General features: G+C 40.5%; 3 protein-coding genes across 3 annotated transcripts; 2 read left to right on the forward strand and 1 right to left on the reverse strand.

Moving 5' to 3' along the window:
• The first annotated feature begins 1,842 nt into the window (after nt 1–1,842).
• LOC138599684 (G1/S-specific cyclin-D2-like) lies at nt 1,843–16,327 on the forward strand. Its single transcript, XM_069671438.1, has 5 exons — nt 1,843–2,218; nt 3,098–3,313; nt 6,384–6,543; nt 10,209–10,357; nt 13,436–16,327. Exons 1-5 carry the CDS (start codon nt 2,024–2,026, stop codon nt 13,598–13,600), a joined length of 885 nt encoding a protein of 294 aa, XP_069527539.1. The 5' UTR covers nt 1,843–2,023; the 3' UTR covers nt 13,601–16,327.
• Nucleotides 16,328–16,826: 499 nt separating this feature from the next.
• tigarb (TP53 induced glycolysis regulatory phosphatase b) lies at nt 16,827–20,888 on the forward strand. Its single transcript, XM_069671183.1, has 6 exons — nt 16,827–16,890; nt 17,190–17,227; nt 17,470–17,591; nt 18,592–18,669; nt 18,745–18,855; nt 19,452–20,888. The coding sequence occupies exons 1-6, from the start codon at nt 16,859–16,861 to the stop codon at nt 19,872–19,874; spliced, it is 804 nt and encodes a 267-aa protein (XP_069527284.1). The 5' UTR covers nt 16,827–16,858; the 3' UTR covers nt 19,875–20,888.
• Nucleotides 20,889–22,670: 1,782 nt separating this feature from the next.
• On the reverse strand, nt 22,671–24,381 carry fgf23 (fibroblast growth factor 23). The gene is made up of 3 exons (XM_069671538.1): nt 24,147–24,381; nt 23,938–24,041; nt 22,671–23,129 (listed from the first exon to the last, which is right to left on the reverse strand). Exons 1-3 carry the CDS (start codon nt 24,379–24,381, stop codon nt 22,671–22,673), a joined length of 798 nt encoding a protein of 265 aa, XP_069527639.1.
• Nucleotides 24,382–26,629: the final 2,248 nt, after the last annotated feature.

Below are 26,629 nucleotides of genomic sequence, written 5' to 3' on the forward strand. Positions count from 1 at the left end.
ATGTTTAAATAAAAATAAATCCAAGCTTAGACCACCCCGAAAATATATACCAGCTTCACTCTTCAGGTGATTCGCCTTTATTTGGACCACTACAGCTGCACAACAAAGCTAGCTAGCAGACATCAGGGTCAGCTAGTTAGCTAGCTAACTGGCCAGCTAGTTAGCTAAATAACTTCCCAGCTAAATTCCAACACTGTTCAGATTAAGTCACTTTGACTGCTCAAAAAGACTAAAAGGCCATTGGAAAAAAGGACAAAATGTAGAATAGAACACATGAAATGAGTGTTAGGAGCAAAATATTTGTTGAATGAGATTTAATTTTTAGTGAGAGACATTAAAACTGAGTAGCATTGAACTTCATTGCAGATATTGAGATTAGCCTGTAAGCTAGCACAAGAGAACTAAATGATTGAAAACACTTAATAAACTTATGTCTTACACCAGTACTGAACTTTTAATGCACAGTTAGCTTGCTAGTTTTTTTAGGGAGCAAATTAATAAGACGTGTAATTTTTTTTTATCCCTTGTTCATATAAATGTCGGGACATCTGGATTGGAGATATACAGTCCTAATAGCGGACATTGCAATGTTTTTTTTGTACCATAACAATGTAAACTATCTATGTTTTGTAAACTTGCAACGTGGCATTTGTCCAGCTTTCAATAAAGCAGTGTTGATATTCACTCTTACGCTGCCTTTATCCAAGTTAACATAATTTTTTTTATTTCGTACGATAGCCTAAACACATGGTACATTTTAATAGTTTTTATATGGCAAGACACGAATTTCAAAAGTGTTTTTCATAATTTAAAAATCGAACTTTATTGCTGTTTCACTTTTTGTTCCTCATTGTTTAAAGATGGAACTTTATGAAATGTATTAACTAATTTCTTTGGTTAGTTAAATAAGAAAGCAACACTAAATAAATACGTTTAAGATCAATCAAACCAGTTTGCATGTTAGTTTTTGTTTTATTGATTTAATCATTTATAATTTTATTATGATAATAATGCTGTTGAATATTTTCATCATCAATATTCATTCTGGAAACTCATTCCGAAAAGGTATGCATATTTTTCATAGTATTAACATATATTTTTATGGATTCCTTTTTTTTTATTCTTAATATATGATTGTGTTTGTTTTTCTTTTTTGGTCTCTGTTGTTTTGTTAATTGTTATCAACTAAAGTATATTTCTTCTATGTGTAAACCTACTTGGTAATAAACATGATTCTGATTAGATGTACTTATTATCAGAATAAGAATCAGCTTTATTGGCCAGGTATGTACACATACAAGGAATTTGACTCTGGTTTAACTTTGCTCACTATGTGTAAATATGAGGCATGCAACGATTCTCAAATATATAATATGATTTTTTTTTTTTTTAATAATTCACACGAGGTAGATAGTTTCCAGTATTTACAGTAAAAAAAAATAAATAACAGAGTAGATTCATGCCAGATGACGGATGATATTTACATGAATAAAATGTGAAAAAAACAAAACAAATAAGAATAAAATATAAATATGGATACATATAATATAAAATAATAATAATAAAAACATTATTTTCAATGCAGGGACATCCTTGGAAGAAGGTTTTAGTCCAAAAACCTACGTCATGATCGGCGTGTCCGCCTCTTATAAAGTATTGTTAAGAAAGTATAGCAGATAAAGGCTGAATAAAAAGACCGGAAATCAAACAAACACTTCCTTGAAGAGCACGTAGTTAGAGGAGTCGGGTCTTTACCACAGCGGCTTTTATTTTGAAAGCTGTAGCCGGATGGTGCCTCTGTCGTTGTGTCCGCTTTGACGCCGTTCTGGGAGAGTAGAGGAAGAAGCACACAGAGGCAGCAGGACTGGAGCAAACCCAGCAGTCTCAGCCTCATGCTTCATCCTGGGCACTTCTCCTCCTCCTGTCCGGCGTCGACAATATTGTGACAATATTTATTTTTATTATTTAGCCAAAGACATATAGAATAAAAACAGGAGAGGAGGGGGAGAAGGGTGGCCGAGTCATGGAGCTCTACTGCCTGGAGTCGGACATACCCGTGAAAGCCCAGCCTGACCCAAACATCCTCTATGATGACAGAGTGTTGCAAAGTTTATTAACTATTGAGGACAGGTTTTTACCTCAATGCTCGTATTTCCAGCGGGTCCAGAAGGATATTCAGCCTTATATGAGACGAATGGTTACAGGTTGGATGCACGAGGTTTGTGGGCATTTTATGCATTGATGAGCTAACGTGACTGCTTAAGCTAATTTGCGTTATTTTGCATGTTTAACCCCTCTTTTTGCCTCATAAACTTTGTCTTTTAGTTCATAGAGAGTTGTCATGGATGTTGACCTATCTGACAATTGAATGAGAATGACTCACCAAAGGCGTGGGAGAGTCGGAAATTCCAGGACGAAGTTAACTCGGCTTCAAAGAAATAGCCTAGCTTGATATTTACACATGTTAACAGCTGCAAAGTTGGTATTTATGCTCACAAGCTAGCCCAGGCGTCAGAGGGGAAGGTTATCTTAATTTACATGATCGAAAAACCGACAATTTATCTTTATTGTAATTATTATTAATTTTCTAAAATGACTCAAGCTCGGTGCTTTAGCCTGGCAACGTGCATGCAAAACCACTTTCATTTTTGAGGATAAAAAACACGTCATGTTAACAAAATATTCCGTTTTCTAACCGTCGGAAACTATTCTAACACGCATTTTGAACATTTTGCACACGTTTTAAAGCTTCCTCATGATATATGTAGATTTTTAAATATTTTTCAAAGTCGGCAAAGCCCCAACAAGGAAGAGGAGTTCACTGGTAAGGGGGTTTTGCTGAGCGACTTCCTATTGAACTAATTTGTCTCTGCCTTGCCTCTGAGTTTGCAGACTTTGACTGATTAAAGACATATGATAAAATAGTGATTTAACCTTTAACCCATAGACCACACTGTCGTGGAAAAATCCCAGCAAAACCACCCTCATCTTCAACTACTCTTCTGCTTTAAAGCACAAAGAAAAAAATCTTTAATATTCTTGTTTTACATTTAATCATTAATATGCTTTTCTCTGTCATCTTTGTGTTTCATTTTAGGTGTGTGAAGAGGAGAAAAGTAATGAGGACGTCTTCCCTTTAGCCATTAATTATTTGGACAGATTTTTAGCAGTGGTGGCCACAAGAAAGAGTTATCTGCAGCTTCTGGGAGCTGTGTGCATTTTTCTGGCTTCAAAGTTAAAGGACTGCAGGCCGCTATCAGCAGAAAAACTCTGCATGTACACAGACAACTCCATCACGCCACGGGAATTGCTGGTAAGAGCCGGGATTTCAAACGCCCCATTCATTCATGAGAGCATACAAATACGCAATGTCATATTTTGGGATGATTTTATAATGCTAATGGCTGTATTGGTTCCACAGGAAGTATCCCATTTTCCTTATAAGTGGATCCGTGCACAATACAGCCACATCCTTTCTTTGAGTCCATGTGGTCTGGAGGAGCATGTGATGCCATCTAGTGACAGTTATGCAGTACAGAATTGGGATATGTTGCACTTCATGGAGTTTTTCAATCACTTGTAGAAGAGTCGAAAAGGAAAAAGCCAGAATGCTTTACTTTATCTTACCTTCCTACATCTGTATGAAGTGTTTAAAAGGATATCTCTTCATGGCATTTACAAGAATACTTTTAATTCTTTCCTACTTACATGCAGCTTTTTAAACAATCTTTAAGACCAGTGAGTCAGCAGTTAACCCGCAATCTTTGAGCTTCTTTTTGAGAGCAAAACTGACAATATTTTTACCTATTTCTAGTCATCTTAATCATTTTTTCCCCAACAAATGAGCAGATTTTTTTAAAAAGCAATCACCATTTTCTCAAGCCCAAGTTGATGTCTCTAAATCACTTGTTCTGTCTTATCAAAAGTCCAAAAACAAAGGTGTTTTTTACGATGATAAACCATTTCCACTTAAGGTCTTCATGCAAGCTTTTTCACCGAGTCATAAACAATAAAAGTAGAGCTGATTTGATCTGTTGGTTGACAGAAATATAAGGCGATTTAGCCGTTTTTCAAGGAAAGAAATGCCCCAAATTCTCCGGTTTCAGGCGTTGCAATGTGAGCATTTGTAGATCTGTTTCTTACATGATGGTTTACTTTAATATCTTTTAGGTTAGGACTCTTGGTAAGACAAAACAAGGAATTAAAAGACAACAAATACTCAATTGATTTAGCCCTAAAAAAGCAGCAAATTATGGAAACCAGTGCTTTACAAAAAGCTCCTGATGATTGACTAAGCTGTAACTCATCGAGTTTTAAACCACTTTATAGTTTACGCTTAGACCCGCTTCAGCGATACAGCTCCACAACCTCTCGAAACATCCTCTTGTGTCGCCAGTAGCTGTTGAGGGAAATTATATTTGTCCCATTTGATGCTCCATATTGTCTGAACACTCCAGATTCCTGGATATCCTGTCAGGATGCTCCGAGAAGGCAGCAGGAGACAGGGAACGATGTTGCAGCTCTTCCTTGTAATGAACCCTCCGCTGCTGCTTCAGCTGGAAGTTTGAGAGGAAGGAGGGGTGGGGGTTAGCTGTACGGGAAGTGAGCGCATGCACCGACAGCAAACCTCCGCCCTGCTCATCTCACAGTCTCGACACGGGCTACAATAGGTGAAACCCAAGGGGGCACGTGTGGTTGGTTATGTGCAGGAAATCCACGTAAATGTAGATTTTGAGTGATGGTGAGGGGCTGTCCCTGCCGGCGACTTGGTTTGGGTGTTTAATACGTTAGCTTTTTTTGGTGACACTTCTCCTCAGAGGAAGTGAGAAGTTGAGTTCATCAGCATTTATTCAACAGAGCATAACGGTGTCTCACTGTTACAGAAGCAGCTGTTATTTTCCTGCAGTTGATAATCACTACAGTTGATCAGCGTAGTTGTTTGTCCTTTATTTTCTGCTTAAAATGAAAGGAAATGCATTAATCTCCACCCTGTAATGTTTTAATGTCATCTTCTAGAAGGTTTTTTAGTGGGGAGCAAAGCGGCTCTGAAGGAAATGATATCTTTGATATAATTTTAGAACAGCCTGAAGGTGTCAAATCTGGTCATGGTGTCATCTGACGGCATGGTTTTGGTTTTTCATACTGTGAGGCGACAATAGATTACTTTATTAAAAGGGTATCAAGATGAGAAGTGTCCGGAAATGCTGCAAACTTTAATAGACCTGCAGGGATGCTTCACGGTAGCAGGGCTTTCATTATGAGTGGGCCAATGGGAAAGACTTTGTGCGTAGATATATTCTGCTAAATCTCTTGTGTCGTTGAGGTCCAGAGTAAACAAGACTCATTCAAACCCTGGAGCTGCCATTTGATTTGCCTGACCCTGAAAATGGTGTCACTGACTTTTTTGACAGCTTGGTCACAAGTTCTCCATGGATGTTTTTATTGGTTCGGATAGTGGCAGGAGAACACTTCCCAAATTCGACGTCCACGGTTGGCTCCGGTTGTAACTGATTTCCCTCGCGGTTGCTTTCCTCTCTAGTCTGTTTGCCTTCATCTGAGCGTCGAGTGTGTTCAGCCGTAGTAGATTACTGTTTACTCGCAACACTTGCAGAGACCGGAAAAGCAGCTGCTTAGCTCCGCCTACCCTCTCTGGCAGACCAACCATTGCTGGGTGATGGAAAATGCGTCATTAACTGGGCGCCGCTTGAGTTTTTTCCCACAAATATCACCACTGACACCCGGTCTGTAATAATACTATATACTGCAAAGGCTTTCATCAGTGGGCCATAGGCTCAATCACCACTGTGTTACCTCATTCTGCTTTATTTAAATGAAAATCTGTAAGTTACCTCCTTCTTGCTATTCTTACTCAGAGCACTGCAGGCCAAACAGGAAAACATTAAACCTTCAGAGGAATCGGTGAAAAGATCGACTCAACACACAGGAAATTAAATCATGAAACGCGTCCACCTCCCTCGCTTGTGCACAAGCTCGACTGCATGAAGAGTCGGCTCTGTACTGCCGCTCGCTCGTGCAGTTGCAAACTCACTGTAGCTGTTTGAGGCTTGTGACAGGAAGGAAAGGGGCTTGCTGTCTCATTGGCAGGGCTTCTGAGCGGGGCAAAGCTTGTCACATGCCGGCGATATGAACACAAAGGATGCGAGGAATGAGAAAGGCATGCAGATAATAAGATACAGCGAGGAGAGATAAAGTGAAGAAATGTTACTCGTCTTGCAGAGCCATTTCCGCTGGGAGAAGGGACGGGCTGTGATCTTTTTCACGGTCAATGGAGGCATGGCAGCGCGCCATTTAACCCTCTGACTAAGTGGAAGAAAATGAACATGAGCTGCCTCTTTTTATCGTCCTTTCCTCTTTCCTCTTAGGACTGGGAGCTGGTCGTGCTGGGGAAGTTGAAGTGGAACATGGCCTCAGTGATCCCAAATGATTTTATAGAGCACATCATGCGCAGGCTGCCCCTTCCCAAAGACAAGCTGGTGATGGTCCGCAAACACACGCAGACATTCATCGCCCTCTGCGCCACAGGTAACGCAGCGGCGTGTCATTTCATGTGCCCTTTTTTTCCCTTCTTACATATTCGCTTGCTCACTTCGCTGCCTTCCACCAGAATATTCCCACACACACAAACATTCTCTCATCGTGAGTCATCTGTGACCTCTTTCTTCTCTCTGCATACTCCACTGACTGCTTATCCACTCTCTAGTCTCTCCACAGCTTGTAGCGGGGTGTTTTTTTTTTTTTCTCCACAGCTGCTTGAAGTGGTAATTTCCATACTTCTCTGCTAAGTTCCTGGGAAAACGCCTATCAGCGCCGTATTTAGATAAGCCACGTACACCGTTAAGGGTGGTGATTGTATCATCTTGTATCTTGTTCTTTCTTTACACATGACTCAGGTGCAGCTGAACTCCCGCGCTCCTCGCCCTGTATTGTTTGTTGACAGGAAAGCTTCCAGGTTTTTAAAACCTCAGGGCAGTGATCCAGTGATCTTCCTTCCTCCTTGGCCTAATGTCCAAAATAAGCACAAACTCAGATGTCCCCCTCGGCCTCTCCGTAGGTGAATTTTCAAGGCATTCCTTTGCTAGGAATCCCTCTAATAGTTTCATATCCTGGGCAGAAACACGACTGCGATAATGCACATAAAATATGTCACAAGGCTGCCTTTCATCTGCTACCTCCTTTCAACTAATTTAATGAAGGAAATAATAGAAAGAAGGTCACTTTAGTGCATTAAAATCCCCCGCTAACGCATATGTGGTCCAGTCAGGCCGTTAACCACTTGTTAACTAGAGCCCGCTATGTGAGCGCTGGGCCTGTGCTTCAATGAATCTCATGCCTCGTTTAGCGCAGTTTTAGTGTCACACTTTTTTTTTTTATATTTGGGTGTGTTTCAGTGGTCGCCTCTGCTATTCATAAGCAGCTGGTTCTACCCGAGCACAAAGCAGCCGCAGTGGAGGAAAAAAGCGAGGCCTGCTGTGGTCGTGCAGTAATGTAAATGTTTGGAGTTTTATATGGAGTCGAGATGTTATTCTTATGATGGAGGAGCTCCTCCTATGGACAGCTGGTCCCTGAAGGAGAAGATGGGCGTAGTGAGGCCGGGCCGCTCTCCAGGGTCTAATCAAAGCTATCAGGCCACCACGGCTGGTTTCACTGGGCTAGGACTATGTGCTGGGTTGCAGCTCTAAACAGTTGCCTTTGAGATCAGTGCCGGTCACGTCCATGTGCTGAGACCGGAAGAAGCTTGTGTATTGTATCAGTGGAAAAACCTCCAGGGGCTGTTTTCAGAAAACATCATGACACTGAAAGTCTCTCCTAACTTTAGGACTCCTACATTTTTGGTGGGTAAGTCACGAAAACCTCACTAAAAAAACAGTCAGCTGGGCCTTGTTGTGTCAGACTGTTGGAAAAGTACAAAGACAATGAACTTTTAAAGCATATTTAGAGAGTTACTACCCAACAAATGGAAACCATCCAGGAGTGTCTGGTTATGCTCAGACAGACGTGTGAAGGGGGAGTTAGCATAAAGAAGGTTGAGATACTTGTATTAATATGTGGATTAAGGTTCCTATTGTCAGTCTATCCTTTAAAGATGTTCATAATGTTGTCCTCACACAAGAAGGACGATCCAGTAACAAAGAGAAAAGGTTTAAACCTTGGCTTCCTGCTCATCGCGCAAAGTGTGCAAATTGCTACATGAAGCGGCTACTAATGTCTAGTTATCGGCTGAGACTTTCACTACGTTTACATTAGCGATAGGACCACTGACTGTATATAAAGATGGACGACACATCTCCATCTGCTCTCGTTGTACGAAACTGATGCCAAACTAGCCCCTGTGACGGGCGCTGCTATCTTGCGATGGTGACGTCATTCGGAGACGTCCTGTAGCCACTTCCGCTAACCAAACCACGTTTAACTTGCCGGCGTGTTTAAAAGCAGAACAGCTTCTCTGTGTTGGTCTGAGGTTAACGTTCACAGATATGTAAGCTTCAACGACTGCAGTGATTGTTTTAGTTACGTTTCCTGTCGCCGTTCCTCCTCCACTCTGCTAATCCGGAACAGCTCGCTGCAGGAGACAGAACAGAGCTGTCAATCATCCTTTTGACAGCATCAAGTAACTGATTAAAACTAAAGTTGTCAGAAAAATGAACACTTGGACGTAAATCAGCATGATAAGAACTAGCTATCATGACAGAAACCATGTTTGAGAAAAATGTATTTGACGTGTATTTTGATTTTATAGTTTGACTAATTTCCCACCTGTTTACATGGAGGAGGCGGGCTTTATGAGCTATACTGCAGCCAGTCAGCAGGGGGCGGTAGAGAGGGTTTGGCTTCACTTTTAGGGTGTTGGCATATCGTCCATCTTTTTATACAGTCTATGGGAGGGACAAAATATAGATACAGTAATATATCGCCGTTCTGACTAGTTCAAAACAATTATTGATAGGCTTTGTGATTTAGACTCACCGCATCACTCCTACGTAAACAGAAATTAATTGGCCAAAGAAGTAAATCAGATATCGTGATGCATCATTCTATGATTCTCTTGCAATATATCAGTTATCACAGAATCGCTGTATCGTGATGTTATCGTTATCGTGAGCCACGCATCGCGTATCGTATTGTGAGTTACCCTGTGATTCCCACGCCTAGTTTACCTCGAGCGTCCACGCTTGTTTGCTGTTTTTCAAAACACTAAAACAGAGACTTGAATAAAACTGCATACCCCGTTTTAATTTGATCGCCAGTCTTTGTTTTCCACCCCCTTGCCCACCTTGTGCTCGTGTTGCACTCAGTTACAGCACCACCTCATCCTACGTCCGACAGACAAATCTCTGGCTTTAGCCTACTTCTCGTGTTGCTGTTCTACGCTCGTTGGGATTTCCTGCACCTTGGTTACTAACCACAGAGTTGACAATCTGCTTCCTGCTTATAGGAAAAGTTAAATTATACTTGTATAACGACTCAGACTGGCTCCTCTCAAACAAACATCACTGTAGAAATTCTAAGTTCGTCCATTCATAAAATATGATGTCAGTCGTAGGGATGGGGTCAACCACGCCTCTTCTCTCAGCTTACGAGTTCTCGTACTTCCTCTGTGAAAGTTTCTGTGAAAATGTTTTAAGAGACCACTGTCCTTTAGGAAGACTTCTGGTGGTCAGACAAGATACTTTAGGGTTACTGCCCCAGGGTTTCCCATTGAAAAGAAATAAACTGTCGAGGCTAAAAGAAGCTTTCATTCGCAGCCACATCATGAGCTGTTTAAAAGCAGCTCCAGCTCGGTGCTTGCGGAGGTGTACTCTCCTCTTCCGCCTCCTCCATCCAGGCCTGTTGTCGCTTAAGCCTTTAGACTTGGACGTGTACCGGAGGGGGGTGTTCCTGGAACTCATTGTGGCGCGAGTAGGAGGATTCCTACTCTGCTTTTCTAATCAGAGCTGAAGTTTCTATGTTGGAAACCACGCAGGTTACACGGTGCAGCTCCGTCTGTTGCAGCTCAGACTGTGGGAACCTGAGGTCCAGCTCTGGTTTGTGCATACTGGGGAGGATTCAGATGTCTGCTCGTCTCATGCATCTCTCAAACTTCCTGTGGGCTGATTTAAGTGTTACAGCTATAAATGTGATTTCCGTTTGCCACAATGGCCTAAAGCGTCTGCTTGACTAATTGCACATTAATACTGTTTCCCCACCAGATGACCGCCTTGCCATGAACCCTCCTTCCATGATCGCCACAGGCAGCATGGGAGCCGCTGTCTGCGGCCTGCAGCTGGACCACGCTGACCAGAGGCTGAGTCGAGATAACCTTACAGACCTGCTGGCTAAGATCACCAACACAGAGGTGGTGAGTGCAACAGTGAAGGAAATGAATACCTGCCAGAAGCAATCACTCAATAGTTTTAGTGCTACACAACAATGCATTGTTAATATTCATTGCAACATCTCACGACAGCAGCATAAAAGGCCTTTTAGTAAACAACTGTGATGACTTCAGTAGTGGCAGATTGAAGCGATTTTCTCTTCATGGAGAGAGAGAGAGAGAGAGAGAGAGGGAGAGCGAGCTTTTGGCTCTTGGCTGTGGAGCCAGACTGCTGCTATAAAGAGCAGCGGCAGAGGGAATGGCTTCTTAAACTCAGAGCCCACATTCTTGTGGTAGGACACATGCAATTTTTTAGCATGGCTCCGACATTAGCTGCGTGCCCCTCCTGGTGGAGGAATATGTTCGTAATGAAGACGAAGGAGCGTCTTTTCCAGAGCAAAGGCCAGCGTAGAAACAGAAAGTTATTCAAGATGTTTGATTTTTTTTTAATGTTTTGGATGACTGTCTAAAGATATGAAAACTTCTCGCCTTTTAATGTTTTGGCTGAATTATTGACGCAGTGGGAGTCAATGGAGCTTTTGAATACTTTGACGTCATTTTCATCCTAAAAAGGTTTCCACATTTGTTCAGCGTACAATACTGAGAAGTTTGAATGGGGTTTTAACTGTAGAGCGATACTGAATTATAAGTATAAAGGGAGTGAATGGACTTAAAATTATCAAGTAAGTTAAGAGACTGTGCATCGCATCATATTAAGCCTTTGTACAGTTTCCTTTGGTGGTATTATGAACATAAAATTTTGCAAATTGAATGGATTTTGTTCTGTAAAAAGGTGCTGTGTCGTAAATACAGTTGGAGTGAATGGGCCTCAATAGATTTAGATTCATTATTTAGGTCATAAAATGTTGTGTATACTGATGAGTGTAGATTATTTAAATGGAGTTTGAAAGCCGGCTGTTTACGGATGCTTAGTGTTAAATACAATGGGAGTGACTGGGCGTCCACATACTTAAATGTAAAACTCCCAGTCATAATAAGTCCTATTCTGTGCCTGCTGTCATAATAAGGTTTTATAAAGTTGGTCATTGTGCAATTATGAACTATAAATACAATGAAAGTGAAAGGGACTGCTTTGACTTTAAATGTATTATTAAAGTCAAAAATGTTAAAGATATAATTTCAAAGATTAAGTCTGTTAAATCACTGTCGCTGAATGAGGTAACACAATGGTGATCGAGCCTATGGCCCCACTGATTAGCAGTATTACAGACTGGGTGTCTGTGGCGACTTTAGTGGAAAAAATCACCATCAGCGCCCAGTTAGTGACGCGATTTCCATCAGCCAGCTGTGGTTGGTCTGCCAGAGAGGGTAGGCGGAGCTAAGCGGCTGCTTTTCAGTTCTCTGCAAGTGTTGCGAGTAAACAGTAATCAACTATGGCTGAACAAACAAAGGAAAGATCGATGACTACAGATAGAACTTATACAAACTCGACGCTCAGATGAAGGCAAACAGTCGGAAAAGGAAAGCGACCGTCAGCGAGGAAAATCAAGAGTTACAATCGTGACAAAGGGAGCTGGCCGTAGACGTCCGAAACTGAGAACTTTGAAATTATATCTTTGAGCTATAAATGTAATTATAATGAGATTATGTATAATTGATCAGTGGGCAATACTGAGTATTTTTGTTGTGTTCACTCTAGCTGGCTGAGATTTAAAGATATATTTCTATACATTTTGAGTTAAATATTTATAACTCATTAAGTATGATAGATGTCAATGAGGAAAACAATTGTATTGTTTTTTTTCTGCATCAAAGCATCTCACTTACTTAAATGATACCACATAGACAATATTAGTTCCAGTGCTTTTATTGTTAATGAGAGTCACTGTTAAATCAGAGAACCAGTTCAGACCCCTAAATGTCCACAGTCAGTGGGCCGCAGGAACAACACGGTTGCCTCTTTAGCTTGTGGTTACGTTCCCATGGCGACGAGGGCCCCGCAACCCAGCCGTCACAACAGGCGCTCCGACTGCAGCCCATCGGGTTCCAATTATCCGTACATTTCAAAGGAATGTTGGCCTCTTTGCGAGCCTCGCTTCATTCTTTTAAGAGTCCTGCAGCCGGCTCAGTGAGGCAGACCTCCCACATCTTCCTCTCAGACCTGCAGAGCGACCGAGACGGACAGACAGGGAGAGAGACGGGGAGAGAGGATCCCCTTTCACAAGACAAGTTGTCCAAAAACATCCGGTCCCACTGTCCTATATTCTGTTTTACACCCAAACTCAGAGGGTCAGGGTGCAGTAGGTCAAAGCCATTTCCTCTAGACCTCCACATGGGACTGACCGTGCTGTAAACCCAAAGGGGGGCTGCAGGAAGGGAGTTTCAGAGCTGCTTTATCTGTTCTCCGGGAGACCACAGAGCTCTTTTCTCGGCCCCTGCACATTCCCTCTGCATTCATACCTCAGACATGCAAAGGTCTCGTGTCAGAGAGGATTCCTGTGCCCACCGTGCAGCTCTCTGCTCTGTGTTGTTGGTCGGCGGTGTGCTGGTACCCATTGTTCTGGTCATGATGCAGACAGGACCACCTACCTCTCAAGACACATAATTCCCGGCTGGTATGCCACGCATGTGACCAAAGCTGTTAAACAACTTGCGCATCAAATGAGATGAAATTCCAGATTTTTTTTAGTGTCTGCATACAGGTGCACAAATTACACCCTTGGGAGTCTGTCTTTTGATTGGTTGATAGACTGAGCGTGTTTTATCTGTATTAACTTTAACTCTGAAATTAACAGACTCTAAAGGGAGACGGCGCAAGAAGGTGTTGTGATATAAATTACTGTACATGTAAATGGACTCTAGTGTATGTTTCAGCTGTTTTCCTGTGTATGAAAAGCAAAAAAATGCATGCATGTGGCTAAGGTACTTAAGACAAACGTCTTATCAGGAAATGTATAGAAAGTCTGCAAAAATGAGCCTGAAGTCCTGAGCATTATTTGGTGTTTTTTAAATGGCCAACCTGTCTAAAAAAGCATTTAACGCCAGCAAAGCTGTAACCGAAGTGTGTGCATGTGTAATGACGTCTGACCCTTTTTGTTCCAGGACTGTTTGAGGGCTTGCCAGGAGCAAATAGAGCGTGTGCTGGCCACCAGCCTGCAGCAGGGCCAGCAGTGCCGGCAGGAGTCTGCGGTCAGAGCAGGCAACAAGGCGAGGGAGCAGCAGGACCAGTCCAGCACCCCCACAGACGTACGGGATGTCAACTTATGAACCCACCCGACGCACACACACACCACTCATGCCTGTCTACGGATGAACTAAGCGGAGCGAGGGGAGGCACGCGCTGCCAGTATCAAGACGCCACATGAGCGATGGTGTGACAATCTATGAACTTTTAGAAAATAAGAAATTCCTAGTTTTTCTCCTTTTTTGCCCCGTTCAGACCTGGCTGGGTGAACTTTGACCTTTTTGTATGGGCGACATTTAATCCGACAAGCTATTTAAAAACGGTAGAAAACTTGATAGTGCCTAAGGTCTCCCAGAATGGAAACCTGAATATATATTTTCATACTTGAAAAAAAAAAAACAGCATAATTATATGAACTATTCGTATTTCGTTTGATACAACCTAGCAAAAATAATTATTATAAATATTGTATATTTAGCTAGCATTTAGTTATGTTACTCTTTTATCATCTTTAGCGAGTTATCAATTCACAGTTGGATTGTTTTCTTCCTCACCTCTGATTCAGACTCACTCGTGCAAGAAAGTTCATATAGCAGCGATTGAAGTGTTGATGATACAGTACATGGCATTTAAACCAAGCTGATTACCAGCCAGAGGAGTGCTACTGTAGTAAGCTGCTCTCTCTCTCTATCTATCATACTGTGCACCTGTAGCACTGCTTCCTATTTATGCTGAAAAGTGGGGGCCAGGAGTGGGCTGGGCCTGCTCACAGAGGACGGTCATGAGGGGCTTTGAGGTCTGGAGCAGTGAATACTACCAGTTCAACAGAGGACTTTATTAAGGTCTTGATTTCACTGCTACATCCACAGTTTGTTAATAGGATCATATGTACATGTATTATAATTCAGATAGGCAACATTATTATTATTCTGTTCTTGGTCTGGCTTGTAAGAAAGCAGTTAAGACTGTTAAGTAGATGGTTTGAGGAGTTTAGCCTCCGCTGGGCTGTACTGATGTTATGATGTTGGATGAAAAGGATGTTTTGCAAGTTTTTACCAGGTCTGAGAGGAGTCAAGCGCAGTTCTAAGGGTTCGTTGTGAGGTTCTTTTTGAAACGTTGAGAAAGTCTGGATTGATTGAATGATGGCGACACCGCGAGGGAAGTTAACTTAAGCTATAAAATGTTTCTGCAGATGCAAGATACTTGAGTGACACACAGGAGGAGAAAGAATCCCTGGTGATGTCCGGGGCATCAGTTTAGCTGTGCTGCAGTTTCTCCTGTTATCAATTTTTACCATTTTTTATTTGAGAGTGGGCGACTTGGAACAATATCGATGCACTTTTAAAAACGCACTCCTTAAGATTGGTAAGGGGATGATGGTTGAGGAGAGTTCAGTGGGTTTTAGGGTCATTTTTTTTTTTTTTATTATTTTACTTTAAGTTATTTGATTTTTTTTCTGGGCTGGATTCCCACGGGGTTAGGCACATTGTCTTGAAAGCTACGCCCCGACAGGTGAGTAGACGTAGGATAATCGGTGTAAAAGTATATAAACTAAGGAAAGCCAAGTCACTTGTAGACTTTGATTTTTTTTATTTTTGATTCAGTGCGATTATTTAACCTTGAACTTGAATTTTTGTTTATTCATAGCCAAAACCTTCCAATAGTTCTTTAAAGAGTTAAACACATACTGTCTCCTAAATATTCTCTCTCTTGTTTTGCTCTTTTCATGTAAACTGCTCTCTGATCTGAAGTTTTATGAGTTTTCTCTATTGTAGACATTTCTGGGGTTTACAAGGTGGGAAAGTGTGACTGTATATTACCTATTTCTCCATTAGCAGAAATGCTAGAAATCCTCAATACATTTTATAACAGAAATGTAGTTTCTAAATTGTTTTCGTGCATGTTCTGTTGTGCAAAAAGCCAAATGTTTTTTCCAAAAAAAAAGTGCTTTAAACAGAAAAAAATGTTTATGCTTTTAAGGGTTTGTGTATAATTCAAAAGATATAATTCCAAAGTGAGAAAACTAGATTATACACATCATTCTCTTGCTGCTATGAAGCTTTTCTTTTCTAGTCTTACACAAAGATGCCTTATTGTGATTCACGTGTGCTGCTATATTATGAAATGTTGGATATGTAACAAGTCTTCTTTGCTTTTCTGTTGTTTGTGTACTGGAGGGAACGTAACAGTTTGATGCGGGACTGGAAGTACTTGTGTTTATTGATCTTTTTGATTAGCATGTTTTATTCTTTTTTTGTTTCATTTGTATCTTTATATTCTATCATATTCTTGCTGCTTCTTTGTATTGTTTGTGTACCTCAGGTTAATTTGGACGGATAGAGCGAGAGCCCATCTCGCATTACCTCATCAAACTTCACATCACACACACATTGTTTTCACTCTGAGTTTGTTGGACGGGTTTCACTATTTTTTTTTTCTGTCTGGATGAGAGGAAGGACGGTGCTTCTTCTCTTTAAATCAAGAAATGTCTTCCACTGAGCAGTTATAAGTGCCTATACTAGGTTATTTCACATATGTAAGTCAAAAAGCAGCCTGTGCTGTTTGTTATACTCGTATCTGAAAGACAAAAAAAAGTTTGGTTTTTTTTTTCTTCATGGTTTCATTGGCATGTTTCAACCAGTTCATTGGAGTAAAAATTAAGTGTTTATTTTTGAGGTACCCATTTGGTCGAATTTTAAACCACAAGAATGTTTAGTCATTGTTCAGTGTGGTTGTTATTCTAAACTCCTCTCCCACTATCCCCATGTGCAACCACACAGCGTACCTCAAATTTCTCATCAATAAAATTGGCCAAAATCATCTGACTGGTGTATTTGTCTTCCTTTACCCCTATGAAGACTAATAATTCAATTGAAGTGCACAATTTTTAAGATATTTCCTTTCTTTTTCCACTAGAGGGCGACTAAACCTCTGAAAAAATGCACTATTGGCAAAATACGAAGAGATACTTCTTTACAAATCATATGCAAATCAATACAACACAGGCCCATTGACATACCAGTAAATATAAATAATATATACATATATATATTTAGTTCAAAATATTCCAAAGTGTTTTATTGGAACATTATCCAACATAAAATAATGAGTGCACTAAAAATGAATGTATCACCTTATGTGCAAAATATAGCAATATACATGACAAAAAATAGTTTTCTTTAATATATATGTAATAAAAAGAATAGTTTTAAATAGGAAGAAAATTGTTGATTGATTTGATCTGCGTCATGACGCAGTGTGCTACGTAACACAATTGCGTGCCTATGTATATCAGCTGCGGACGAACTAACCAGGAAGTAGCACAAGACCCACTGCGGAAAATGTTTACATTCAGTCTGACACTCGTGCGACAGTAAGTGATTATTTTCAGGTCTATTTTTTCTTTATTTGTTAAAAGGGCTTGAACACGAAGGGACTGATGTTATGACAGTATTCCACAGAAGAGGTCTTTCCTGCCAGTTTGGTCATGAAGCATAGCGTCTGAATGTGCCCCTGTACTGTTAGAGTTGACAGAGGCAAGACTTCAGTAACTTTGCTAACTAAGCTAGCTGTATATTTGAAAACACTATTACTAGCTTGCTGTCTTCTGTAAAAAAAAAAAAAAGCTGTGGAGGTTAAACTATTTAATGGCATTGCTGTATTTTCACACAGTGGGGAAACACCGTACAACAGGGAAAAGCTGCTGCAAGGTACGTTATCTGAAAGCTGCACCTCTTTAGTCTTACATTTTCTACTCCAGCATTAATACAACTTTGTATTTATATCCAAACGAGTGTTTTATAGCGGTAAAGATATTCTAACGTGTTAAGGAAAGCTAACGCTTAACTGGATTTAATTAATCTGCCCTCTACACAGTCTGAAAACCATAGTTGTATATGGATAAATCGCAGACATAGCTATTCATACTGACATCCTGTCTGTGTTTTTTAAGGACAAGGTGTGGACACGTCCTTGTCAGAGACGGGTATGCAGCAGGGGGAGGCGGTAGGACGATACCTCAGAGACATCCCCTTTAACAATGTGTTCTCCAGTAATTTACAACGAGCTGTACAGGTAAGAAGGTTATTAATGTTTGTTTACCGTCCTATTTAAGTGCAGTTGGATTACTGAGGCAACTGGCTGTGGCAGAAGCAGCTGTCAACTGGGCCGTATCAAGTTTCTTCCATGTGGATATCAATCACTGTTTAGTGGACGGTGAAATGAGAATCACTGCCACCTGTGGGTAAACTCCATGAAAAGACCAAGACCAAAAATTGCAACTTGAAGTGCAAATGTTAGACCTTTCATGCAACGCTCTTTCGTCCCACCATGTGAAGCTCCTGTACCACCAGTACCACAGTGTAGGAACCGCTGCACTAGAGCTTGAAACGTGTCTTAATCCAGAGCTAAATATAGTCCCTGAAAATGTACTATTAAATCCTGTTTAAGTGATGCTTGCTTAATGACATGCTCCACACATAGCAAACATCCTCCTGCCACTCCTAGCACTTCTTTTTTCCTTAGCTAACTGTCAACATCTTAGCTAACTTTGATACCTCTCTATCATTACACTCAAGAAACAGAACAGGCTTAATCTTCTGATAGCACCTTCAGAGTACAATCACATTGTGCCATAAATTTATGATTGTCATTAAAGCCTAAAGATTAAAGATTACATTAACCTACATTTAGCTCATAGGCAGTGTTAATAATTGCAACTGAATCTGCAGACTCTTGTATCTGTCTTTAACATACACATACTGTATAAATGGAAATCTGTTCAGCCTTAAATATGTGTAGCTCTACTTTATTTTCCATTAGGGACATATACCTGTGTCAAACCAGTGAAACTCTCTCATGGTTTTTTCCTAATTGTGTAGGAAAAAGAGAAAAACAGGATGCATGTAAAAGACTTCCCGTTATGAAATAGTTGTTTGAGCACTCATGTCTCTGTGGTCTTTGACTCACAGATGCTGACAAAGGATTAATGGCACCTTAGTTTGAACATGGCACATTCTTTTAACACTTACAAACGTTTTCAGTCAGTAATTCCAGTATTCATTTCCTCTGTTAGACAGCTGAACTCATTCTGAGAAACAACACTCACTGCTCTGGCATGGAGATGGTTTTGGAACCGCTACTCAGAGAGAGGGTAAGTAAATAATAAATATAGTGTTGTAACATTTTTATTTCAGAGCTTTAAATTGTGGTTGTGTTGTCAATGCAGGGTTTTGGTGTTTGTGAAGGGCATCCCAAAGAGGACATGAAGAACATGGCAAACGCTGCTGGCCAGTCATGTCGTGACTTCACCCCTCCAGGAGGAGAGACTTTGAACCAGGTGAGTCAGTCGGTCACTTTGAAACTCAAGGTCAAGAGAGTATTGCTTGTGCAACAGCGCCATGCAGTGTCCATTTTGGATATTGCATTTAAAACTGTTTCTTGAAATAAAAGTATGAATGTTGTTTTACTATAATAAAATACTCCTACTACTCAAATTTAAAGGCCCAGTATCACATCTTCAAACGTCTTGTTTCGTTTAACCAACATTTCAAAACCCAAACATATTCCCTTTAAAATTAAGGAATAAACAAACAATATAATGGAGCGTAAGAAAGACAGTAGAAATTGATGATTATGGCACATTTTTGTCACTTTATAATTTATTTTAATGCTATTTTGTGTTGCTATTCTTATTACTGTACAATAATACTATAGGATTATAAATAAAGTGAAACAAGCCACAAATCCTCGCACTGAAAAATCTTCCACCAGACAATTGTTTTTAATAAACGGCATGCAAAAAGACAAAATAGTTTAAAGGAAACAAAAGATTTATTAAGCTCAGTCATTGTCTGAAAGGCTATTCGCGCTGTCAAAACTGCTTTGATTTGAGGAACCTCTGGAAGCTCTGGTTAACTGTCACCCTGCTTCCAGGTGAGGCTGCGGTTCAAAAAATTCCTCAAAGTTCTTTTCAAGCAAATGGTTGATGTGCACGGCTGGTCAGGACCAGATGCTTCACCTGGAGACGCTACAAACGGGACCTCAGCCGCTGCCTCGGACGTTGCTCCCGATGGTTCTGCTGATGACGGTCTCCAGGGAGTGTCGGTCCATGCTCTGGTCGTGAGCCACGGCGCTTACATCCGTATAGCCAACAAGCACCTTGTGGAGGACTTAAACAGCTCTCTGCCTGCCGGGGTGAAGATGTCCCATCTGTTTGCACCCTGTCCCAATACAGGCATCGGCCGCTTCGTTCTCACTCTAAGCCAGTCTGAATCCGGTTCTCCCGTCCTCTCTGCTGCTCGCTGCGTCTTTACAAACAGGAAGGATCACCTGGAAGAGCTCACGGCTGCTGAATAATGTAAAGGGAGAGAATGGGATGGAAAGTAAGTAAGTAAGCATACTGTCTGTGACGGGAACAATCATGAACACTAAAGGGAAATGAGGGTCAAAGACCTCACAGTTACCACAGGTAACTGAATACAACAATGCACATTTAAAATTATGTAGTAAGAATAAGCAATAGTGTTTTAAAGTGAATCAATATTCAAGTCATTGTGAAGTACTGTACTTTTAAACACTCCTCATCCTTCGACAGTGGGCCAGTAGGCACTTGGTTCATACTTTATTTTTAATATTAAGTATATTGCCTCTTTTATCATGTTATACCAAAGTCAGAACTATTTAATGTGTTATTGAGCACTGTAAGTGTGGCATTTTACCTTGATGTGTTTCCTGTGTTGCTGCTCATTTTACTTGTGCAATACAACATGACAACACTGAATCTTTGTTGAGTTTCATACATATTTATAGATGACAGAAAATAATACAGGGTTTCATATATGACAAAATACTGCAAAGTGACACTTTTGACATTCGTCTTTGTATTTGTGTCTGGGTGCTACATATTTATCTGTTTCAGGCTCATTGGTATTCAGTTGAAGTTTTATTCTTTTCTATTTTTAGACTTTTATTCCCGACTGAATGACTGAGCCTCACAGCCCATCATGGCCTCAGTAGTTTAAAAACAGTGGGATCTATTTATGTTAATACTGCAAGGTAAAACCTAAAAATAATACAAATGCACATTTACCATTCTGTCCCTGACAAAATACAACCAGTAATAGAGGAAGAAGCCCCATTAGATTGCTATGTTTAAAAGCATTTGTAGAAGAGATTTGATGTTTATGCCATTATTGTATTGACAATTCATTTCCTACTGGTTGGTACAAGTGGGGTAATCCATCATCTCTGGTTTTGTGCTGCTTATTTTACTTGTGCAATATAACATAACAACACTGATTTATGATGTTGAGTGCAATTGTTTGTGTCATTTTGTCTAAACTAGTCAATAAATGGCCATGCAACCTATAAAGCAACAATATTTTAAACAGAATGTGATTTATTTATGCTTATGACACAAAGACACACCTTTAAAAACCAGAAGACCTTCTCATTAACACAGCTACTTAAGCATTCTGACACATAGAAATTATTGCATACAAGGAATACCGTCCAACTTGATATAACAGGCTGTTAAAAAATTTGTTTAGTAAAGTAAAAGTATCAAAGCTTATTTGTTCCCTGGCGATACCGCTCTATTACCTGTCTATTAATGCTACTGCTAGCATTAGGTTAGCTTAGCAAAAAGACTAGAAACAGGGGGAAACAGCTAGCCATACTAGTTACTAAAAGTAACTAAATCAGTCCACCAGCTCTCTATTTGTGTTATTGTGTGTTATTTATTTATTACATAACAAAAGGAAGCGTTAAATTGACAATGCGCCATTTAAAGCAGATAGTTGATTTTTTTCTAGCTGAGAGCAGGAACTTCCTGGAATCTCCAGTGGTCGCCTGGCAACAGCAATAACGGAAGTGGTGTTTCCCAGTGTCGAACCGTTCCGCTGAAGGGTTAAGGGTTAATGGTTGACTTCGTGCGTTTTAACAGTCAGTTTGAGTAAAAAATGGCACCACGTTTATTTTTAGAGTAAAGTGACTCAGCTGCAACTCATGTACCTTTTTGTTAATTAGGCGGAAGAGGTGTGAAAGTGCGGGGTATGAAGCAAACGAGTGGTACTGCTCTGTAACTGGGTCAATGTTTAACATATACATGACTTCCTTTGGACACTAGAACACCAAAGCCTAAACAAATCACAGCTATATTATATATTTGTTTGCATAAATAACACAACATTTAACATGTTTTCTTATAAGCTTAGTTTATTTTATCCCAAATTCTGGCAACACGTCATCCACAAATCCAACTTTTACATTCAAAAACAAACCATGATTTCTTTTATGTACATTTAAGAGTAAAGCATTCTTATAAATACCATAAATAACAATAAAGGAATTGGCTTAAATAAATAAATACTCTTTGGGACTGGTTTGTCTGTTTGCTTGTGGTGCCCGCCACCTGTAATATCACATAAGAGTTCAAATTTATAGCTGACGCCATGTAAAGGTTGTTTACCCTGTACTTATATTACTTCAAGTCATGAATTAGATTGTACAAATACAGACACATAAAGACAACATATAATACAGATATAGCCTTAAGGTTTTTGGAATAGCTGTTCTGGGTTCAAAATCTAACAATAAAATAAACTTTGTTTATATCCAACTCAAGCTAAGGACCTTAAGAAACCTAACCTAACTCTACTAAATGCAGCTCCTTAAGTATATTTTATGTATATATTATAGTTTTAAATCCTGTCTGCCTTGTTTATATCAATAGACAGGACCTTCAGACTTCCAGAAACTTCTGTCTTGCAATAAAATTAATGTCACTTTGAAATATGGGTTTCTCAGACCAGCTGTAAAAACCTCACTCCAAAAAAAGGGACAAAAGACTAGATTTAACTTAAATCTGCAGTGGACTGAAATGAAGCGATGTACAGAGTTTTGGCACTATAAAATGTGCAAGTCAAGTCAAATATGTTGTACATACATTATAGAAACACTGTTGTTTCTTAATGACTGATGACTAAAAAATACACTCTTTGCTCAGAGTGGAGAGAAGGAACTACCTGAAGAGTTTTTCAAATTAAAATACCATGGAAATGCTTTCCCCCCCTCACATGATATCAAACTACAAAGTTCAACTTGGATTTACTCAGACTAGCTCAAATATATCCGCATCAGTCACCACTAAAATCAGCCCATGATCCCGGAGCTCCGGGGGCTGGCCGCGTTGGAAGAGTGCACGTTCCAGGGGTCGTGGGCGGACGGAGCCAGTGGCGTCTCCCGGGACACGTTGCGACCATCGTCCCCGGCCTCAAACTCCACCTCCACCTCCAGCTCCAGGTCGGTGTCTTCCTCCGGCACCGCCCGGGAGTCCGAGCCCTCCTCGGTCCTACTCAAGAGGACGTTATGCGGGTCGGAGGGATCCACCACCTGGTTCCTCTTCTCCCGGTGCAGCAGGAGGCGCTCCAGCGGCACCGTGTTCTTTCTGGGCAGGAAGATGGAGGTCTGCGGCACGTTCTGGCCCGCTGTGAACACCTGCCGGGAGCCCTCCAGGTTAAACAGGATGCCGGTCCGGCTGGAGTAATACACGTCCCGGTTGTTCTCCAGAAGTTTATGGTTGAACAGACACTCGTCCCTGAGGCAGATGGGCTGAAAGAAGGAGGGAGAGAAGTAGAACATTTAACTACAGTATCGGTATATTGCACCTTTTTCAAGATGTAAGATATTTGTTTTGTCTTTTTGGCTTTTTAACTGTAATTTACGTCAGAGTATCAGAGCTCATCTCAAAAATGGCTACAGCACTGGACAGGCCCGTAGCTTTGTAAAAAGGCGTTTAATTCCCTTTCAGATGTCATGACTAAATCACGCCAAAACTTTACGACGCCACTCATTAGACTAAATGAAGCAAAATGTATTGAAATATAAAAAACACTCAAGAATTTGGACAAAGATAATCAGTTATTTACTTCTCTTAGTTCTGTACATTGTTTCTGTTTTAAGAAGCACATCTTGGAGTGAAATCACCTCGCCAGTGTTGTCAACTTGTTTACTTGATATCAATGAAATAATAAACAAAAATCTAAATGAGAAAACTTACTTGTATACGGCCGGCATTTCAACTAATTTTGTGCGTAAAAGTGCGTAAAATGGAAGACATCTAAGCCTTAAACCCCACATTGGTGTGAAATTTACTTAATTAACGTAGGTGTTAAAATATACTAAGTTAAAAGTAACAATCAGTCGGATTCAGGAATTAAAGAATGATCAGTTATATTGATGTTAGGACGTCGTAGCGTTGTGCGTAAGATGGAAACTCCTAGAAAGCGATGTTAAAAACGATGCGTAAAACAGTTTCAAGGATGCCGAATTCGATGAACTGAAAACTAAAAGCTTAGAAAAGCGAATCGATAGAATTAAAAGTAAAAATAAATCAAACTAAAAGCAGGTCTTTACTTACAGAGCTGAATGGGTTTCCCTCCAAATCCATGCACAGGTAACGGCTGCTTTTGACGCCGAGGATGGCCATGCGCTCCCTCGTTTCAGCTTTCAGCAAAATCACACCTGCAGGAAACAAAATGGATTAAACATTGTTAAAGACGGAACTACTTTTATCTATATAACAAGCATTAAAATGATATTTCTAAAAACTTAGAAAACAAATCTTACTGTATGAACTCCTGACGGTGGTTTTGCGCACGGTGCCATCCAATTTGATCTCCAAGTAGAAGTTGTTGAGGTCTGTGGATGTCTGCAGGTGAACGTATCTCCTCGGGTTCCCCCAGTTGGATCCAACAAGCGGGGACGGGTTCGCTGCCGTTTCCCCGAGAGGAAATCCCTGAAGGACTGCGAGGATGAGCGCCAGCACGGTGTCCCTCATCCCCAGTCTCCTGTTGACGTCCATCCTGGAGCAAAAAAAAATACCCGACGCTTTCCACTGCGAGCTGCTGGAGGTTTTCAGATGCTCTGTTGTCCCAAAGTTTGGAGACAGTTCCTATTTAAAGCCCCCCGAGTGCCACTCCTGCTCACATCCTATGCGTAAAAAAACAGAAACTCGCCCCCAAAGCAGATGTGCGGGTTTGCTGCAGCGGAAGGGCCACTTCCACCTCTGTCTGTTTATCCTGATGCTCTCGGTCAGACAGGAGTCTTATTTTTGGTGACACGTCTTGACTCATCCACCTTAAACTTTATTCTGAGACTGTTTCCTAATGGTCCAAAGTCCACTGGTTCAGTTTTGTTTTGACTGGACACTTGTTGCATTGGGTAATATGAAGAAGAACGCATAAAGAAAGGACAAACGTGAAGACCTGTGTTAAAACGATTTAATTGTATCAATAGGAATAAAATACACTTTGATTTAGTTGACTAAAATCGACGTTTCCAATTCGCGCAAAATCCCGAATTATTAATTATTTAAGCGACATATTAAAAATCTTACAGTTTCATTGAACCAAGATGGTCTAGCTGTTTACTTATTATTTGAAGTTCAGTTTGCAGCTTTTTACGCACCAACTGAGAACCAACATGTTCAGCATGCCACCAGCAGAGGGAGCCACTCCCTAGTTTAGTTCTGTTTCACTTTTCAAACTTGCATTTTAACTGGCCAAACTATTTTTGGATGCTGAAGCTTCGGCTTTGGACTGTTTACCAATTTAAAGAAAAGACTCCTTAAAGTCAAATTTCTCCAGTTAATAAATAATAGAAAATCATAATAATTTAATAGAATTAAATCGTAAAATGAAAATACTTATTTAGGATTGGACATTTGCTCAAGTCCTGTGAGCCGTTTGCACTTTACTTGAGCATTTTTATTAAATGCTTCCTTTACAGGTTGCTTTCATTAGAATAAAGATGTATGAGCTACAGTGACAAAAAACACCCCAAACCAGTGGCCTCCAAACTTTTTGGTTTTTGACCCCTCAAAGCATTGTGTAGTTGTGTCCTTCCCCCAAGCCGTCAGATTCTTACACTCACAATAATCCCTCAGCCACCCTCATACACAAGCACTTACACTGAGCTACAAGTGTAAGAACATTATGTGCCATATTCTGTGAATCACCCATTTATGGGCAATATGTAATATACACTCACTTTTATATTTATTCTGCTTGTAGCGATAGAGTGCTCCTGCTCTGAAGCATTTTAGACACATTGATTTTTACTGTGAGCATTTTGTTGTTTATATAGGACAGTATATATTTATATTACTATTGTAGCTGTAGAGAACTCCTGCTCTATCCACTTTTATTAATGCGGTGAGCCAATGCAGCGTCATTCCGCTCCAATGTGCACGGTTGTGTATAGATTGAATGACAATGAAGATCATCCAAGTCTAAGTGTTTTTTTACTCCAACAAGACAGACTTCAACTCTTAACCTCTCACGTGGTTACATTAAGATACTTATTATCCAAAGAGTCGAGCTGTTTGTTTATTTCTTATTGTCTCTATCCTGCAGAGCCGTCCTCGTGGCGGCTGTGGCTTCACCCCAAATTGCTCCTGGTGGCATAGCCAATGGTGTGATGACTGACTGACCGTTGGGCACTTCACAGCCTCTGCTATCAGTGTATGAAGGTGTGTGTGTGTGAATGTGACATGCGCTTTGAGTGCTCGCAAGACTAGAAAAGCTCTTTTTACCATTTTTCCTCCACCTCTAGGTTGAGAACCACTAGAGCAAACTAGCCAACAGTATCTGCAGCTCAAGCTAGCTCCACCTAAAGCAGCTACAACCTTTAAAAAATCAATAACAATCTGATCATTGTGCTTGAGTGTTTTTATATTGCTGTAGTGGTTGTTTTTTTATGCGACCTGTAAATACACAGAGAACGACACTTTACCCGCAACCAGTTAAAAAAAAACTTTTATTGTTATCTCAGGAATACAGTAGACTGCTGTGCACAGCACATACGTACAAAAATAAAAGGAAAAAACTTTAATATCCTTACTTAGCATCGTCTGTTTTTCAGAAACAAATGACTGAAGTTTGTTTCGTCTTAATTTACAGTCATCAGCAAACCAAAACTAAGGCAGAGGGTGAGGTATATGAGAACAGAGATGAGAGGAATAGAGCGGAGCCTCACTCCCTTTCAGAGCAGGAGTAAAAAAAAACCACTTGAAACACACACCCCTGTTTCAGCTCGGGGCTCCGGCCTGC

Source organism: Semicossyphus pulcher, unplaced genomic scaffold, assembly GCF_022749685.1.
Source record: "Semicossyphus pulcher isolate SPU_LCO1_2020_fin unplaced genomic scaffold, fSemPul1.0.p SCAF_20, whole genome shotgun sequence".
Taxonomy (NCBI): Eukaryota; Metazoa; Chordata; class Actinopteri; order Labriformes; family Labridae; genus Semicossyphus; species Semicossyphus pulcher.

Coding starts and splice junctions, on each gene's coding strand:
- LOC138599684 (XM_069671438.1), top strand. CDS start 2,024: ATGGAGCTCTACTGCCTGGAGTCGGACATACCCGTGAAAGCCCAGCCT. Junction 3,314..6,383: donor TCACGCCACGGGAATTGCTG/GTAAGAGCCGGG, acceptor CTTTCCTCTTAG/GACTGGGAGCTGGTCGTGCT. Junction 10,358..13,435: donor AGATCACCAACACAGAGGTG/GTGAGTGCAACA, acceptor TTTTTGTTCCAG/GACTGTTTGAGGGCTTGCCA.
- tigarb (XM_069671183.1), top strand. CDS start 16,859: ATGTTTACATTCAGTCTGACACTCGTGCGACA. Junction 18,670..18,744: donor AACCGCTACTCAGAGAGAGG/GTAAGTAAATAA, acceptor TTGTCAATGCAG/GGTTTTGGTGTTTGTGAAGG. Junction 18,856..19,451: donor GAGGAGAGACTTTGAACCAG/GTGAGTCAGTCG, acceptor CCCTGCTTCCAG/GTGAGGCTGCGGTTCAAAAA.
- fgf23 (XM_069671538.1), bottom strand. CDS start 24,381: ATGGACGTCAACAGGAGACTGGGGATGAGGGACACCGTGCTGGCGCTC. Junction 24,042..24,146: donor CACCGTCAGGAGTTCATACA/GTAAGATTTGTT, acceptor TGTTTCCTGCAG/GTGTGATTTTGCTGAAAGCT. Junction 23,130..23,937: donor AGGGAAACCCATTCAGCTCT/GTAAGTAAAGAC, acceptor TCCTTCTTTCAG/CCCATCTGCCTCAGGGACGA.